Source organism: Mus pahari, chromosome 21 (assembly GCF_900095145.1).
Source record: "Mus pahari chromosome 21, PAHARI_EIJ_v1.1, whole genome shotgun sequence".
Lineage (NCBI taxonomy): Eukaryota > Metazoa > Chordata > Mammalia > Rodentia > Muridae > Mus > Mus pahari.
This window is the reverse complement of record NC_034610.1, coordinates 33,935,229-33,953,605: the sequence shown is the minus strand read 5'-3', so window position 1 is coordinate 33,953,605 and position 18,377 is coordinate 33,935,229. Positions and strand designations below refer to the sequence as shown.

The following is an 18,377-nucleotide window of genomic DNA, read 5'->3' as shown; positions in this document are numbered from 1 at the left end:
AATTAATTACCACAAACTTAGTGGCTAAAAATAATACCCATTTATCATCTCATAGTTCTGTAGGTTAAGTTTCTGGGCAAGCTCCAAGCTTGATCGAGTTCCCTGCTCAAAGTGAGATTCGAGGTATCAGCTGGATTGGGTTCTGATAGAGGGGCCGAAGAAGCCATGAAGTCAGTTCCCTGCTACAGTGGAGGTGAGCTCCCGATGTTTTACTAGCTGATATCCTCAGACCACTCTGTGTATAGAGCAGCTGGCTCCTTTCTCTCTCAAGTGGCCCTCACTGTGGTCAAAGTAGCAGTGGTGAGCTGACTTTTCAAGCGAATTTCTCATTTTCCAGCAAGAGAAACACGTTGAAAATTAACAGTATTAGAGTGGGCTAACCCTAATGATTTTCTTATTCTCATACACTGTAATCACCTTCTCGGCGAACACCTTACTGGGCGTTCCCAAGTCCTTTTTACACTTACTTAGGAAGGGCAAAAGCTCCAAGGGCAAGAATCAGAGGGTCTGCCAGGGAACCCTGATCACCATGCATTTCACCAGAACGAGTTAGGAAGGACAAATTGTTGCTCTGTGGAGCCCCGTGTTTCTGTCCAAGTGCAGATTGAAAAAGAAATTCCTCAAAAAGACATTAGCTGTGGGAGTGTTTGGAGTTGGTCAGGAGAAAGGATAAATTTTGGTTTGGGCCCACAGAAAACACCAAATATTATCCCCCCTTCAAACACCGCAAACCAAGCAAACTAACACCCACCACTGGAACTCAAAACAATAAGCCATTAATTGTCATATAAAATAATTTGCATAGATTTAAAATTACCAACAATTTTCACAAGATTTCACTTAATGAGTACAATAAGAAATCCGTGTATATATATAATATATATACATATATTTGAAATATGTATATTTGGGAAAAATATATATATGGAATTAAAAAGGATTGATTTGACAAGAAGTGGAGAGTATAGAAAGAGGCAGAGGGTGTTATCACAAGTGGGTAGCAATATCCCCTAGAGTGGAGAATAGAGCTTCTAACTAATATTAAAAAACATGCTTTGATTTTTACACGTAAGGTTTAATGGTTTTCCTATATGCTGTCTCCTCAAAGAGATTGTCTCTTGTGAACTGACACAATCTCTCCCTGTTGCATCACTTCTTAATGATCTTTACAGAAATGACAAGAGTTTGAAGTTATCTTGGTTGCTAACATGTCTAATTGCTTGGTGTCTGCATTTAGACTAGAGTATCACATGCTAAGCACTATGTTGGCTACCACCCGCACCCTGGCAGGGAACGCAGAGATTGGAGTCCTATACAAGTTCTGTTTTTAACTTGCTCCAGTGTTACTTCATCGCTGATTTCTAGGAACCCAGGCTGACTAAACAGCTATAAAATATTTAAACTTACAAATAGTATTTCAATGAGTTTGGGTGCCCTCTATGGTATTCTCGTGCCTTATTTTCTCATTGGAAATAAAATCTAGTGGAATTGATCTGTTTTCTTTTATAAGGAGTTAATATTTTCGAAACATTTGCATTTTAGGTTTTTTTTTTCTTTTTTAATTTCTAAGTTAAAAACATTCCTTTGAGCTCTGTGCTCAAAGAAAACATAATACTGTGAGCAAGCTTTCATAGGGGGTCCCAGAATGAATGGTTTTCCTATTCTCTGATTTCTTCCACCTAAATGAAGGCACAGTATAGCACATTTCGTGTGTGTGTGTGTGTGTGTGTGTGTATGTGTGTGTTTTGTATATGTGTGTATGTGTTTTATATGTATATATATGCATATATGTGTATATATACATATATATAATGTGTGTGTTTTGTATGTTTGTATGTATGTTTGTGTGTGTATTATATGTGTGTATGTTTATATGTGTTTGTGTGTATATATGTATTTGTGTGTGCATGTGCACTTGCTCACATATGTCCAGAAATCTACATTTTTCTCTAATTTTGTCTATCATGTATTTTGAGATCAGTCCTGAGATTGAACCTGGTGTTTGATATTTCAGCTAGATGTGCCACCAGTGAGTCCCCAAGATCTGCCCACCCACACTGGCTATACAGACAAGCTCCATGTGGATGCTGGGCATCCAAACTCAACCCTTCATGTTTCTACAGCAAGCTGCTTACCCTCAGAGCCTCCTCTCCAGTCTATTCTGTGCTCTGTCCTATCACTGCACCCTCAAAATCCCTGGAGGGCGTGGTAAAAAGCCCTTGCCCTTTAAATTATGACATGCTTTGGTCAAGGAAAGGTATGGTGAAATGATTTGGGTTTATTTTAAGCAACGTCTTTACAAACCCGTGAGAAGGTCATATTTAATTCTTTTCCCTTAGTCTTAGAACTGGCTATATTCCTGCTAAGAGTTGGTTTGGTCAACTCTGAACCTCAGCAAAGAAAATGATGCAGAACTATAGCTGACCCTGACTTGACTTGGGAGAAATAATATGAGTGAGAAATAAGCCTTTGTTGCAAACTATTGAAATGCTGGGTCATCTATTACTGCAGCATAATTGGACTACCGTGACTGATACAGATGGCCTGGCTCTTGTGTGCATCACTTCAGAAGATCTTGGCCTTAAGTCTTATTCGAGCCACTGCTGAGCAAGCGATTCCACACCTACTTCAGCTGACATCACCTAGGTACCAGTTGACAGCTCATTGGTTTAGGCCTGTGCTGGCTTAGTGCTTTTAGCTCCAGCGATGGCTTCACTCACTCTGTCAAGAACTCCCTACAGGAGCTGACTAAGCACTCACATGGATAAACAGGAAGTACAGGAAAATTAATACTTACCAGGATGGTTTGGATAAGTGGGGGATGGGAGCAGGTGGGGAGATGGTTCCCTCCTTGCTTTCCTCATGCAATATTCTGAGATGTGTTTGCTAATGCTTCTGAGAATGCTCCTGTAATTGAGCAACACAGAGTCAAGTGGCTAATTCCATCCCACATCCTGTATTGGCTTACTCTGTTTCATTGTCCCCCCCCCCCTTCTCTCAGGGATTGTACTCCTAAACACCTGCCCATAGACCTTTGTCAAAGGCTTTGCTTCCTAAAGGAATAAAACCAACCTTTTATTAGATTGCGCTTCAATGGAACCACTCAAAGCAGTGTCTACCACCACAGTGAATTATTTATGTAGTTCTATCATATAAATGAACATACTGTGTATTTGCAGTAGCTTCAAAATATGACTATTCTGTTAGTCACATTAGAAGTTATTTTTACTAGATTTATTGGTTCCGGACTATGTCACTCCCCTGCCCTGGGCACTCAGTCATAGTATATTCATGACATAGCACATTAGTCTTAGTTGGATGGAAGCCATATTTGCTGGTTTGAGATAAGCTTTCTATGATGCAGCCAGGCCTTGGATAAGTCGTGTAGCCTAGAATAACTTTGAACTTTATAGATTCTCCTTCTTCTATCTCCCAGCTACTGGGATTACAGTGTGTGCTGCTATGCCCGGTTTTATGCAGTGTTGGGGACTGAATTCTGTATTTAGTATATTCCAGACAAGCATTGTACCAAATAAGCTACATCCCCAACCCAAATGGTCGGATTGAGACTTCTTTTTAAACAGAACATTAGAAAAATCTGAACTGTTAGAGCTCAATAGGGGTTTTGTTAGCATTGTTATCCTAAAATACTTTGTTGCTCTTCAGTTCTGAGTTGCCAGTCCACTGTTAGTGCTTTGTAGGGCCGTTTTTATTTTTATTTTTTGGGAGGGGGAGGGGACCACAGTAAATACTGTTTTATTTATGGATGGACTTGACTATATGCCAGTAATTCCTTGGCTCTGACCCTCCTCTGCTTCCTCTTCTGTCTGTCCTTGCAAACTTCAAAGTTGAAACTCAGTAGGTCAGAGGGTACTTCCGAATCACCTCCTTATTTCATATATCAGAAACTGGGTCTACAGAGAGTACAAGAACTAGCTCATTTTGTGGTGTAGGGAAAAGAATAAAGAGGGGCACGATCTGAACTGTTAGAAAGATACCGTTCCCTTTTTGACATAATTAAATTCTTGATTGTGATGCTCTTAAATGAACCATGAAATTCTAAGTACTTGCAATGCAAGTGTGATTTCTAACTACGGCTTTTTTTTTTTTTCCTACCCCCCAATCTGAATGTTAAGGTGGCAGATGCATAACTAATCTTAGCGGAGTCTATATTAAGAAACCTGCAAGGTGTCTTTATTTAACTTGCATGATCTGCGAATGTAAGGTAGTGCTAAGTAGCATGATTTCGCACATGATGCCTGAAAATACAAAAACAGCTTCTTTAATGTGAAAGGTGACTTTATATTTAGTTTCAACGGGAATGAAAAATATAGAAACAAAGTATTAATACATGTGATCACAGCGGGTGTGTGTGTGCGCACACATACGCATTTCTGATAAACAAAAAACAATGCTCAGAGGTGGGTCCTGTGACACACGGACAAGGGAGATTCTAAAATCCTTTTATCCTACTGTAAATTTTCTGAAATGTATCCAACCTCCTGGGCTGTGTTTTTGTTTAGGGACATTTCCCTGGATCTGCTATTAGTTCCAGGAGATGCAGGTTCTTTCTATTTCATCTCTGGAATCTCGGTTTCCAAAGAGCTGATCAGGGATTACTCGCGGCTCTATTTAATGTCTTTGCTGCAGTGGGGCCGATTACTGAAGGAGCAAACAATGATATTTCAAGACCCAGCTGTGGAAAGATGGGTGGGAGCAAGTCAACCCTCTGCATTAAAAGGAAAAAAATGTTTGCTCCTTCAAATATCGCTTTAGAATATTCCTGTCTGTTATGTACTATCCAGTACAAGTACAGAGAGAACACTCAGGCCATTTTTGAAGTTAAAATTTTGGGATATGGCTTTTATTTATTTAACCCTTTTGCCAATTTAAAAAAAAAATCTGTATTTCTTTTTTAAGGACCCATGTTTAGTGGATGAAGATCCCATTCTACTAGGAAAGTGTTCCCAGTGTAAAGGCAGCAGAGCCTAAAGTTAATGCAAGAGATCCCAAAACTGTTTGGTACCAACTTGCTCCATAAATATCATGTTTTACATAAATGTATTCAAAGTTCTTGAATTCCTGATCACTTTTAAAACAGTATTTTTTTCTCAATAAAAGAAGACCGTGGCGGGGGCGGGGGAATGCGAATATCATGTTATAATGTGTGTATGTGCGCGCATGTGCATGCACACATGTACCTGGAGGGAAGGTCTATGTTTTTAAAACAATTAAAGAGATCTTTATGCTCCAACAAGCTGAGGACTATGTCTGTGGCAGTTATGTTCTATAGGGCATGCTTCACAAAGCTAAATGAAAATTTTAAAAGTTAATGGCTAAACAGTGCTTACAGCATGCGCATTAGTCATGATCTATTTTAATAACGTTTGTGGGTGACTAACTCAATAATGTTGCTGAGCGCTCATTACGGTTCTGTTCGAAAGATGTGCCTAAGAATCAATTCTTCCTTAAGGGTGAGTTTACATTCCTTAGTGATTGAACAAAAATGTGTAATTTCATGTCTCTGTGTAGGGTAGATGCTTACATGATGGTAGATATTGTTCTGGACAATACTCGCCACAGTCCTCGGAGATGTGGCATACCGTGGTGGTATTCCGGGTTGGTAGAGGATAAGCTGAAAGAGTGGTGAGGTTGGATGGCTGGACACAGACCATTCATCCAGGAGTCACAAGCTTGGGGTTGAACCCGGCCTTGTGTTACACCCGCCAGGGGCTTTTCACAGCTGCTCCGTAAGGAAAGGATAAGATGGTCCTAGAACTACCTAGAAGCTGACTGGCCATTGAAGCACTCTGTTCCCCCTCCTCTAGCCACTCTGCTTCCTCATCCACGTTCGCTTCGCAGCATCTCCACACACTGTGAGTGCACAGGGACTTGAGCTATCAGGGAAGCGGCCTATTTCACCTTCTGTCCCCCGCTTTTCCTGGGTACCATCACTGTGTAACAGCCAGTGTGCATGGTTGAGACCTCTGGGGCATGGTGAAAGACAGACGACGGCCTGACTTACATCTTTGGCTGCTGCAGGTATCCATTCACGCCTCCTCAAAGTTCATTTAGGTGAGGTCAGCCCATTGAGGGCGGATCCGTTGACTTTGTACCCGCTGCTCCTTTACAGGTCCAAGCTGCTAGTCCATGAGAACATGCTGTTGTCTGAAGGGTCTCCTCTCCCCTGCCAACATCCAAGACAAAGAGAGCAGTGGGAAATGATGTCGCCCGCCCCCAGTGCTTCCTTCAGGCTGCCACTAAACATGCAAATATGCCCAGGATGGAATTGCTAAAGAGGATTATGTCACTTGCCTTGCTTCCCTGCCCATTTCAATTTGGCAGGTGAGGTCAAGGCCTATCGGAGGTCACGCTTCAGTATTTGGGGGGCTGAGTCTAATGGTAGGAGAGCATGGGTAATTTTGATAAAGGAGGCTGCCTGTGTTCAAAAGTGCTTGCTGTTTTCAAAGCTGGCAAACTGAGCCCCCGAGAGAAACAGGCATTGGTGAGCAGATCAGCCATCTTTGCAAATCCTCTCGTTAGACAGGAAAGGTCAGCTCACCTTCAAGACAGGGAGGTCCCAGGTCTGTGGGACTAAGCCAGGCGGGCGGCGGCTAGAAGGGTAAGTGTGCGGCGATTGTTCAGGAGGAGGGTGCTTTTTGTTTCCAGACTCAGGGACTTGGTCTCAGACTTCCTGCATTTGTGATCTCTCTGGTCTGGGGTGCCTGGAAATGAACTAGCACAAAGCAGTGGGTCTCAGAGTGTGGCCTGAAGACCCCCGAGGGTTCCCTCTAGGGAACTTTTGAGATATAATGTCACAAGAATGCCACTATCTGCCTTTTCGCCATGTAAACGTGCGTACTGTCAGCAGGGCAATGGCGGGCACAAATGCTGGCACATAGCTACTCTGTCTTTGTACTTTACCCCTGACCTCCGCACTGCCATCCTAATAAACCATTCCCCATCATTAGAACCTCGCTGAAGCAATAGAATTAATAACGATTCCACTTAATCTCAGCTTGGGTGTAGTTGTTTTGTTTTGTTTTGTTTTGTTTTTTTCCATTCTGAGTTCTAAGTGACAGAATGAAAGTATGTGGCACTCTTCCATGAGCACTGGAAGTGTGAATGGACCTGTGTCCCTGGCAGACATTGCTGCTGTCTGTTGTTCTTCTTACTGAACGTTCTTTTCCATGAAGTGCTATTCTCACTGGAGGGAGCTACTGTGGGTAAGCCAAAGGTATTCACGGTGGGATATTTAGAAGACAACTTGAAAATAGTATTGAATATGGTATTTCCCTTTTCTTTTTTTTTTAAAAAATTAAATTTTATATGTGTATGTGTGTGTCAGAATGAGCATGTGTGTGTATGTGTGTGTGTGTATGAGTGTGGAGTGTGTGAGAATGAGCATAGGTGTGTGTGTGTGTGTGTGTGTGTCGGAACAAGTGTATGTATACATGTGTGTGTGAGCATGTGTGTGTGTGTGTGTGTGTGTGTGTGTGCAGAATCCTGAAGAGAGTGTCAGATCCCACGGAATTGGAGTTACAGGCAACTGTGAGCAGCTGTGTGGGCATGGGACACTGATGGGTCCGCTGTAAGAGTAGCCAGTGCTCTTAACTTCTGACTCATCTCTCTAGCCCCTGAGCCCCGTATTTCAAGAAAGATAACAGACAATATTTATTGTTAATGACAAAAGGTGAATGTTTAAGTGGAAAATAGAAATCTAGAAAACTCTGTATCTTGACAGTCCCTAGTGTTTTTTGTCTTTAATGAGATGTATTACCACATGATATATATGTATGCACATATATATAATATACACATAAATATATGTTACAGTCTTTACTGTAGTCTTATAAATGTACTTTACATAATTCAAGCAGTTTAATTACACACACACACACACATATATATATATATATATATATATATATATATATATATAATTAGTGGTATAAACAAAATCAAAATAGGCATTTTGTACAATATCTAAATAAACATTTTGCATAACGTTATATATTCTGTGTGAATATAAAATTCCTGTTTACTAAAATTCACATTTGCATATACTTCTAAAAACAACAAAGCAGTTACTATCCCTAAAATCATTTTGCAGATTATGTCTGTTGCTGAGAGGTGCGCTCTATTTGTCCCCTAAGGATGAGGTAACAGCTACCACAAGCTGGGTGGCTTAAAACAGAAAACCTTTCCCTCCGGCTTCTAGAGGCCTGAAGTAAAAGGAGGCCGGGATCCCTCTAAAGAGGGAAGCATTCTTCCTTCCCTCTGGGACCTGCTGGTGGTGCTGGGCTCCCTGAATTTATGGTGGATTTATGGCGGTTCATCCCTGCTTCCCCCTTCATGTGGTCCTCTTCTTAGTAGGTTTCTACTTCCTTTCTCCTTCATAGGAGTCCACCAGGCAATGGGGGTTCAGGCCCACCTTAAAACTCCAGTGAGTTCAACTCATATCTGTGATAAGTTCCCACTGTAGAACATCCTGTTTCCCACTGAGGCTCCACTTTTGAGATGCTTCTCGACTACTATGAATGGCCAACTCGACTGCCCTGAATACACATGTCATTTGGTAAGGTGGAACTTGCCATAGGACAGAACTGTTCTGCCTAGATTAGCTGCTTTCCCAGAGCCGTGCATCTGTAGCCCAAAGCCTCAGCTTTTTCATTTATTAATTAGGTTCTGGTTCACTATCAACTTGGTGTGGGATGAGGAGGAGAGATTATATGCAAGCACACATTCTCGATGCGGTGCCTGCCATTGGGAGATTTCCCCCCAGTAAATAGTGATAGTGTCCTTACTATCGTGGAGCAGCGGATAATAGCTCTCCTAGTGTGTGGTGGGTACCTACCGTCGTGACAAATATATTTATGATCAGTGGAGTAAGAGAAAGCAGACACTGAGGCTAACTGTGATTTCAAAGATTGTTAATTAATAGCAACAGATGCTGTTACTACAAGTAAGAAAATGAAACGGGGGATAGGGAAAGAGGAGTAACTGGGGAAAGAGGAGTAACTGGGTGAGGGGCCAAGAACACTGCCTAGAGATCAATATCACCAGCAGCTTTTATCAGCAACAGAGACACCAAGTAAGGGTGTTTCAAAGGACTTCACTAGAGAGCCAACCACTCTGAACTGTGCATCCTGGGATTTCCCATCTTAGGCCCATGCTTTGATCATGCTTTGGATGGTGTTTGGAGGCATGGGCATCACAGTGTGAAGAGAAACTCCAAAAGCCCTGGCACTGGGCCACCCCGCCTGACCTGCTTTCTTACAAGAGACCAATGTCCCCATTGAAGTGGTCTGGGTGGGTGGACTTCAGTCTTGTTATGCTCTTCTTAGAGTTCTTACCCCAACTGCCTGGCCTGCAGCCAGCCTTGGCCTGCCTCTGCTGCAGAAGGAAAACAGAGCTTCCCTCACGAGCTGTCTCTTCCCTGACCTCAGTTGGGCCAGTATCTGAGCCCTTCTGGTCATTTGTCTCTTGAGTCTTCCTGAGGCATGGCCCCTCTAGATCCTCTGCCCCACCTCACCCCATTATCCCTCTTGACATCAGCAGTCGTTATCACCTTAATTGTCCCTGTCCACACCATGGGATCCCTTCCCCACCCCCCAGTCTGGAACTGTAGCTAAGCTCCTTGTCTATTCTGACATCACTTCCATTTCGCTTCTTCAGCCATACTATTAAACCTCTGAAAAGAGAGATGACCTAACCTTGGGTTCCTGTTCTGACTGGCTGTTAATTATTACAGATCAACAGAAAGCTTCATGCTGAATCCCCCGCAGTTGCATTCCTGAGCCTTTGTTACTGATGGGGGAGCTAGATGAGGCTCTGACTCCAGGCCCTTAGAAGCTCCTGCAGTTCTGGCTGTCCCTGGCTGACCACAGGCCTTCGGGGTGGTTCTGTGTGTGGGAAGTCCTCTCATTCAAGAAGTGCTGAGGTCTGCAGAGCAGCTTTTTAAGTTGTGAATTTACATAACTGTTCAGTTGGAAAAATTATAACATCAGTTAATGCCCCGAGGATAACATAGACAAAGATGTTTTTACTTTTTTAACCTCGGTGTGTTTCTGAGAGTTTTATGAATAATAAGTGTGTAGGAAAATTCCCAGGCAGCCTCTGTAGGAGAGTTTGCATTTGCTGAAAAGCTGGAGATAAGTTGGGAAGTGAAGATTAGGACCGTGTCTGGAGGAGGCATGGAGAGGCAGTTCCTTTTAATCTAGCTAATTTGCTCCAGAAAGGGAGCATTAAGTCCACAAGGATGGAGACAGATTGGATAATCAACAGAACTTGGTCTTGATTTGACAGAGGGCATTTTACATATTGGTTTCTAAAGAAAACGAAGTGTTATTCTCGTCTATAGCATCTAAAGACGTCTATTCCGAAAGTTTCTCTAAAATACAACACAGGTGAAGGTGTTTTATATACCAGTTCTTTGTACAGTATGGCATCACATCTTCTTTTCTGTTGGGGCCAGAGGCCGGTCTAAGCATCTCCAAGCTGCAGGCTGAAGGGAAAAACTGAAAATGACTGTCGGGACCCACAGGAGCTTTAGTGACCCATGTCACTTTTTTTTTTTTTTTTTTTTTTTTTTTTTTTTTTTTTGCAGGTAAAAGGAAATAACTTTCTAGATTAAAATTCCCTAACAAGAGCTTATGTTGATGAGAATGCATATGTAAGAATGATATACTATAGATAGATCTGGAAATCTCTACCAATGCTCTTAACCTTAATCTGAGAAATGAGGTTGGGGAGATAGGACAGGAGACACAGTTCAAACCACAAAGAAGCCATGACTCTGTACTTAAAAAAAAAAAAAAAAATCAAGATTTCTTGAGATCCTCCTTTTCTCAGTTGATTATTCTGAGTTTTAGGCAACTTCAAGTCTGTTGTGCTTTCGAACTTGTGGTTCTTCCCCTAGTTACAGGCAACCAGAGCTTCATACAAGCTAAACATCCTGAGAAGTGAGGCTCCACTTTGATATTACTCTAAAGAGCAACTGAAGATGCAAATTCAATAGCCACACAGTCTCCATATTTAGTTTTTCAAATTAAAAAAAGTGGTCCTCCTGAACAATTAAGCATCTCTGTACTTTCCATGCCCTGGGGAGTGAGACGGGTAGCAGCTGTCTCCCAGAAAAACTTATTAAGGAGGATGATGCTGTCTCCTAGACAACAAGAGAAGACAACCAAAGCCGGAAAACCGTAGGCAGTTGGTGACATATTTTCTTTTAGCTTCATGACCTACTAAAGCTAAGGCTTTGACATTCAACCATACCATACCTCCTGTTATTACTGGACTAGAAAAGGTAGGACTTTGCTTAGAACAGGGGTTCTCAACTCCACAGGGATTACATACAAGATATCCTATATTATCAGATATTACATTATGATTCGTAACTGTAGAACATTACAGTTATGAAGTAACAACAAAATGATTTTATGGTTGGAGGCCAGTCTCCATTTTACAGAAATCAGTCTGCATCTATTTTCCAAATACTGAGAATATGGATGTGTGAAACCATGCCTATCAGGAAACTTGGTATTCTTCTTTCCCCTCTACTTCTCCCTCCCTCCCTCCCTCCTTCCCTCCCTCCCTCCTTCCCCCTCCCCCATTCTCTGAGATAAGGTCTCTGGTAGTCAGGTGGATCTCCAATTCACCATATAACTGAGGATGGCCTTGGCTTCTGAAAGCCCTGTGCCAAATTTCGAGTGCTGGAAGTACAGGCGTGTGGCACCCCACTTAATTTAGTGATGTTCTTTTAATTTTTTGGCAGATCTGGTCCTTAAACACAAAAAAGCTGCAGCTGTTTTAAGGCCTGAGAACAATGCAGCGCTCATTCATCCTAGGATTGGTTTTGAAGAAGTTTGAGAGGCCACCAGATACACTATTACTTTCACGGGTCTTCTTTTTACTTTTCCTTCCCCCCCCCCAACCCTTCTTGTGGTACTGAAAATATAAGGCCAGACCTCTTAAATGTTAGAGGTGAGCTCTTGACCTACCATGGAGATACATTTCCATCTCACCTTTTGGCTTGTTAGGCCCACTTGCTTACTAACCAAGGAAGAAGACATAAACAACTGTGAATATATAGATACTCTCCTTGCTGGAGTGAAAAGAGACCCATTTGTCTTGTATGAGAATGCCAGGGAATTTAGGGAAAATGGGCTATTAAAAAAAAAAAAAGTAAGGTTCTAGAGTTGTACCACTGAATGCATGTTTAACTCTAAGAGGTCTCAGTCGTTTGCTTAGCTTGTCAAGATTCTGAGTCTGCTTGTTTTTTACTCCATTGAGTGAGACCTGTGAGGGCTAGGCTGCGGGATATCACAGAGCACGGAAAGCATCGGTAACAGGGAGAATCTTAACATTTCCCACGTCGTGAGGAAACACGGGCTCTTCTAATTACTGCTCTCCCAACTTGCAACTCTTCATGCCCCAGTTGTTGAAATCCCGTTTGTCTGCCTTCCAACCTCTTCCCCTGGGAATGGGAAAGAGCGAATGGCAAGACCGGGCTCCTTGGATGAATTTGCTTTGCTTTTGTGGAACCAAGAACAGGAGAGATGCTGGAGGTCGTTGGACGGAGGCTAGATTTATGAAGTGAGTTCATGCTTCTAGTCTCCAGACGAGTTTAATGTGGAGCGTGTCAAACTCTGCAGCACAATAATCTGTCCAAAGGCATTTGCTCTCTCTGCATGTCTGTGGAGCATGTGAGGGCATGAAGGCCATTCGGCTGACTTCACTCTGAGTTGTGCCTCACCCAGGGTAGGTGTGTTCTCAACCTTTTCTTCCTCAGCCAAGGTCTTCCTTTCTCAGGACTGCTTACATCCTAAATTGAGACTCTGACAACTTGCTTTCTTGTGAATACTAACAGCCAGCGATCTTGTACAACACAGTAAATACGATAGTTGTTGTTAATACCCTGTCATTTATTTGTATACTAAGCATTAAAAAATGAAGCAACTTTAGCTTCTTCTGTGTTTCAATAATCTCTCCTCTTTGGGACTTTATCATACTCCCTTATCCCCCTCCAGGCCACTCCAACAACTCTGCTTGTTAAGATAGATTGAAGACTGCTCAATCGCAGGAGGGGATTTTAACAGAGGCATTGAATTAAGTTAGATTGTTTTAAAGGTGACTTTTTGAATATATTAATTATTAGTAAGGTTTTCTTAAGTGAGAGCCAATACCAAAGCAGAGGACTATAAATAGTTTTCTCTCTGGGAAGGGGAATGATTAAGCTTGGTCAGTAATACTTCCTACCAGCTTAGATTGCCTGATTATGGCGTCTCCCACGCTAATAGTTAATGGCATATTAGCTATGAGTTGCAGTCAGCGGGGAGCCATTGCAAGAGCAAGGGGGAGAAAGGCCCATTCTGAGAGGTCTCTGAGAGATGTGTAGAATCATTCTTTAAAAGAGTCGTCATGAAATCTGAAAAAAACGATGGCATTGCATTTGGAGGGCATTGTTACCTTTCAAAGAATAAACCTCAGTGTAAGAGTGAACTGAGATAGACTCGGAAACAAAACCAAACCAAACCACATTCAACCTCCCCCGCCAAGAGCCTTTTCTAATAAAACAACAACAAACACAAAGCAAACAAACAGACCAGGAACCCCAACCCCATGTTGGATCCCAGACACAGGAAACCCAGAGAGGGGCAAGTGTTAAGTATCTTTGTCTCTTTAACCTCTCCTTCTCTCCTACTTCTTTTTCTCCATCCTGAGCCTGTCGGGGGATGCTCAGCATAGGACAGACTATAACAGATGGGACAAAACCTATCATCTGTGCCTGCCTTTCAGTTTCAGAGGAGTCCGTGTGACAATAAAGGGGTTAAAACTGTCAACACCTGTAAGACCGTGGAGATGATTAATGTAACGTAAACCTGAGGCCCCGGACGCCAGTGACCACACAGCAAATTCATTCTGTTCTGCTACTGCATTCACAGAAATCCTTATTTGTCTCCCTCCGTCTCATGGTTCTGAAATGCCTTGCAGAAGAAATCATTGTTTGTGAATACAAATGATAATGATTAAAGATGATTGTGAATCGTCTTTATTTTGGAAGATGCATTCAGAATTAGCACTAGCGACTACAGTTACAAGTTGAATACAAAAGTTGCCTTTGCACGTGAGAGAGGCAGCCATTAACATTGGGAGCCTTTGCACAATGTTGACTAAGGCTCTGTTATTAAAAGTTGCTAACGTGTTGTTGAATAATGCGGTTGAGAAATCTGAACTATTATAAGGTCGATGTGGGATTTTCATTTTTCCTTTTCTTACAAGGGACATGCAAGAGGGGAGAAAAAAAAAGGAGACCATTTAAAAGTAAAGCGAAGGCTTGAGAAGAATATAATGTGTTGCTCTTCCATTATTAGCTTAAAGGAGAAAGTGAATTCATAAAAAGCAGAGGTGCTGAAAGCTGTTTTTCAAAAGTCTTCATGGAAACCAGAAAGGTACAAACCTGGCGTGAAGACAGGAACAGTCATCCGCAGTGGACGTGGGGAAGAAGGGATAAAACATAACCTCAGTAACCCAGATATGTTCAAATCCACAGGTCCCAATGGCCGGCATCCTAGAGTACTTAATGAATTGGCCGAAGTCATCACAGAACCACTAGATATCATTTTTGAGAGGCCGTGGCGGAATGATGAGATGCGGAAGACTGGAAAGGGGCGTATTTAGGACCTTCTTTCACAAAGGGAACTGGATGGTGACTCTGCAAACACTTATCAGCTTATCATTTTGCTCGGAAAATTCTGGAATTATCAACGTAGTTAGCCGAGTAACTCTCTTGTAGTAGTTAGGAGTAAGGCAGTGACCGACCACCTGTGGAAATATATTGAACTTGGTTTTCAATGGACACTCCATGCGGGAAGAAGTCTGATACATCTCTTGGAATTTCTCTCCTTTGCTCTTTGAGTCTTTCACTCTCATAGATAGGGTTGACTAAGACTTGTGGGGAAATTACTGATTTTAAGTATACTACATAAAAGTAGGTTTCTTACAATTACAAGTAGGTTTCTACTCAATTACATAGTTTTCAAATTTAGCCTCTGTCTCGGGAAAAGTAACTTTCATTTTATGTTTTAATGTACATGTTGTTCTACTTTGTTTTCATTACGTTACAACATTTCACATAGTTCTATATAAACTAGTTTGGTGAAGGAACTCTTACTTTAGGTGTTTTGTATAGTGATTTCGCATATAAGTATAACCATAACACTGACAGATTAAAGAAGAAATTATTTTCTGAGTTTTAAAGTGTAATCTGGTAGAGGGATGACTGTTACGTTAGAAGTACCATATCCTGATGCATGTCAGCTATTCATGTTCTTCTTGGCCCTTGCCCACCTTCCCGAGTTGCTTTCTCTCATCCCACACCCCTTCCATGTGCTTCTGATACCAGGTAGTGAGCAGGGACGTCGGCCTTGGCAGTGGGCAAGAGGAGCCTTATCTGCACATCTTTGTGCATGGAAAATAAAGGAAAGAAGGGGGAGTGAGAAGGAAACCTGGAATATTATTATTTTTTTTCTTTCTCGTCATTATTTCCCTTGGGTGTTGGCAGTCTGCTTTTCTGCTAAGAAAACACAACCATGATGATGGGGTCTAAACTTCCTTGAGAAAAGGCTACAGGTGATTTAACAATGTTAACAAGCAGCTGAGGCTAGCGAGCTTGGCGAGACCCTTAGCTGTACTGTACTGTACTGTACTGTACTGTACGCACTGTAGAACCACCCTTTCACTACTCGGGAGTACAGCACAGATGCAAGCTTGTGCCACTATAATTACGGACATGAACGGGAAACTTTTAAAGGCAAGAGCCTGACATTCACTTTGTCTCTAGAAATAGGTAGGCAATTAAGAAGGGATTACATCTCCAGAGGCACTCATGACATAATACTGTTTTTTTTTTAAAAAAAAAAAAAAAATTCAAAGTTTAACCACTTGAGCTGCCTTCAGAGGTGAATTTAGGCACTGTGCTAAAGCCTTTCTCGGGCTTAAATACAGATGCAAGGAAATTAAGTTCTAAGAGCACGTGTGAGTTGTCTGTCCCTTATGAGCTGCAGACAATCGACTGCTTGTCACCTTTTCAAATAAACTGATCTGTAAAATACCTGTTATATTTTTTTTTAAGAGGTGAGGGTGTCTGCATAGATTACCGATATGATTTATTGTGATAATAAACGGCTTCCTGGTTGAGACCTCATTTCCAGGTGCCGCATCTGTGGCAGATTTATTTCACAGATGTACATTTGCATGCATTTGTTGAACTGTGGCTAGCAAGGACCCAATTTCTGAAAAATCTATTATTTTCTCCGGAGGCAATAGAATAAAATCTTCTGCGACCAAAAAGGGCCCTTGGGTCCTTTCAAGCTTTATTTTCAATTTGAATGATGTCTGACTTCAATTATTTGACTAAATCTAAATCTTGTCTCCTTGCTACTATTAGAATTTGAAATTAACAATAATCTACCTAAGTTATGAGTCACAATTTAGGATGGTGGAATAGCCAGTGGGTCAGAAAAATGTCTTAGGTAAAGTTAGAAGAATAAAACTCTGGAAGAGAACCAATGAAAAGAAGCTTGCGAACTCCTTTGTATTGAATCAGGATGAAGTAAGAAGACATCAAAGGAATTCTGACTTTGAATTGCATCTATCGGGACTTATCTTCAAGAGTCAATTTCTCATTGTGTTTTTTCCCCCATTTATCTAAGCACTGGTGATTTCCTTAATATCTAAATGTAAATGATGTAAAGATCACAGCAAGACTCAGATCTTGATTATGTCAATGATTGATAGTTCCCAGAAAAATTAAGTCATAAGTGACAGGGTCTTAGTTTATAATATAGAGAGGTTTAGAGAATAATAGCAAAATTTTCTACAGCTTAAAAAAAATGCAAGTGTATGAAGAAATCTCACTTAAGCAAAATGCTGCTTTGCCCAGTATGGTGGTACACATCCGTGAACCCAGCAGAATTCCAAGTTCAAGGCCGGCCTAGGTTATGTATTGAGAATCTGTCTCCGTATGCAAATCAGAACAAAACAGAGTAAGACAGGAGGGAGTGTGGAGATAGCTTAGTTGGTCAAGTTTGTACCATGCAAGCAAGGGGACCAGTGTTTGAACCTTGGAGCCCATATAAAAAAGCCAGGCGCGGTGATATGCAGTTATATTGTCAGTACTGGAGAGGAAGAGAGCAAGATCCCCAGGGACTGGCTGGCCTCCTAGTCTACTGGGTGAGTTATAGGCCTTGTGTTGAAACAATCAAAACAGAGAAACCAAGACAAGATCTGCCTGCAGAGGACATCTCTGCTTTACACACACGCACACACACACACACACACACACACACACACACACACACACACACAATCACACAATGATGAAGGAAGTGGGGCGGTCAGAACGAGATTTCTAGACATAGAAAACAGCAGTTTAAGGGAAGAATAAAGCCAAAATTCTCAGGAAAAAGAAACCAAGAACTTTTGGCTACAGTATAGTGTCTCAGTTCAGATCAAGAAGTTTCTTAGAAGAGAAAAGTTTGCAACGTGGCTGATAACTTGAACTAGAGGAAGAAATCTCACTTAAGCAAAATGAATATTTTTTTGCTGTGAGTATTAAATTTTTCCTTTGAAATTGCACAGATTGTAGTGGAAATTCTAGAACTACCCCAGGAGTGTTTTCCTGTGGTGACACTGCTAGGTTCCTAAGCTGTAGTATAGCTTGAGGAATCATGGCAAGTAATTCTGAAACTTAAAGCTTCTTTTCTCTCATCCATAAATGGCAGAAGTAAGTATCTCCCCCACTTCTTAAGAGGCTTAAACTGTTCCAGCCCATATCTATTCTCAGTCTTTGGCTTAGGCACAGCATTAGCAGGCACTCACTGTCTCTCCCCCACTCCCTTCCTGAATTTCAGTTATTTTATTCATTTCCTCTTATGTGGAAGAGATTACCTTAAGACTAACTAAAGAATTCGAGCATATATTGACATGTCCTGCCGCTGTCCAGTAAATAGGGACTTGTGCTTTCTTTTGAGCTTAGAAAAAGCTACCTTGTGCGGTCACAATAGGAGCTCAATGAATGATTAGTAGCTGAATGAAGAGAATTTGACTTAACTACAATAGGCCAGGGAGGTGGCTCAGCCAGGAAGATTCTGCCCTTGCAAGCGCACAGGGCAGAATTAGACCCCAGAATCTCCTTTTATAAAGAATAACATGGTGGCAAGTACTTGTAATCAGTGCTAGGGAGGTGAGGAAATTTGGATCCCTGGAGCTAGCCTGGCCTACGTGACGAGCTCCAGTTAGTGAGAGACCCTGCCTTTCACACACCTAAGGTGAATGGCATCTGAGGAACAACATTTGAGATTGTCCTCTGGCCT

At 41.7% G+C, this 18,377-nt stretch overlaps 1 protein-coding gene across 1 annotated transcript in view; it reads left to right on the top strand.

Moving 5' to 3' along the window:
• Samd5 (sterile alpha motif domain containing 5) overlaps positions 1-16,121 on the top strand; it is a 48,991-nt gene extending 32,870 nt beyond the window's left edge. The window contains exon 2 of the mRNA XM_021221464.2: positions 14,555-16,121. Within this exon, the coding sequence (XP_021077123.1) occupies positions 14,555-14,617 (63 nt within the window). The 3' untranslated portion in view covers positions 14,618-16,121. The remainder of the gene's footprint in view (positions 1-14,554) is intronic.
• Positions 16,122-18,377: the final 2,256 nt, after the last annotated feature.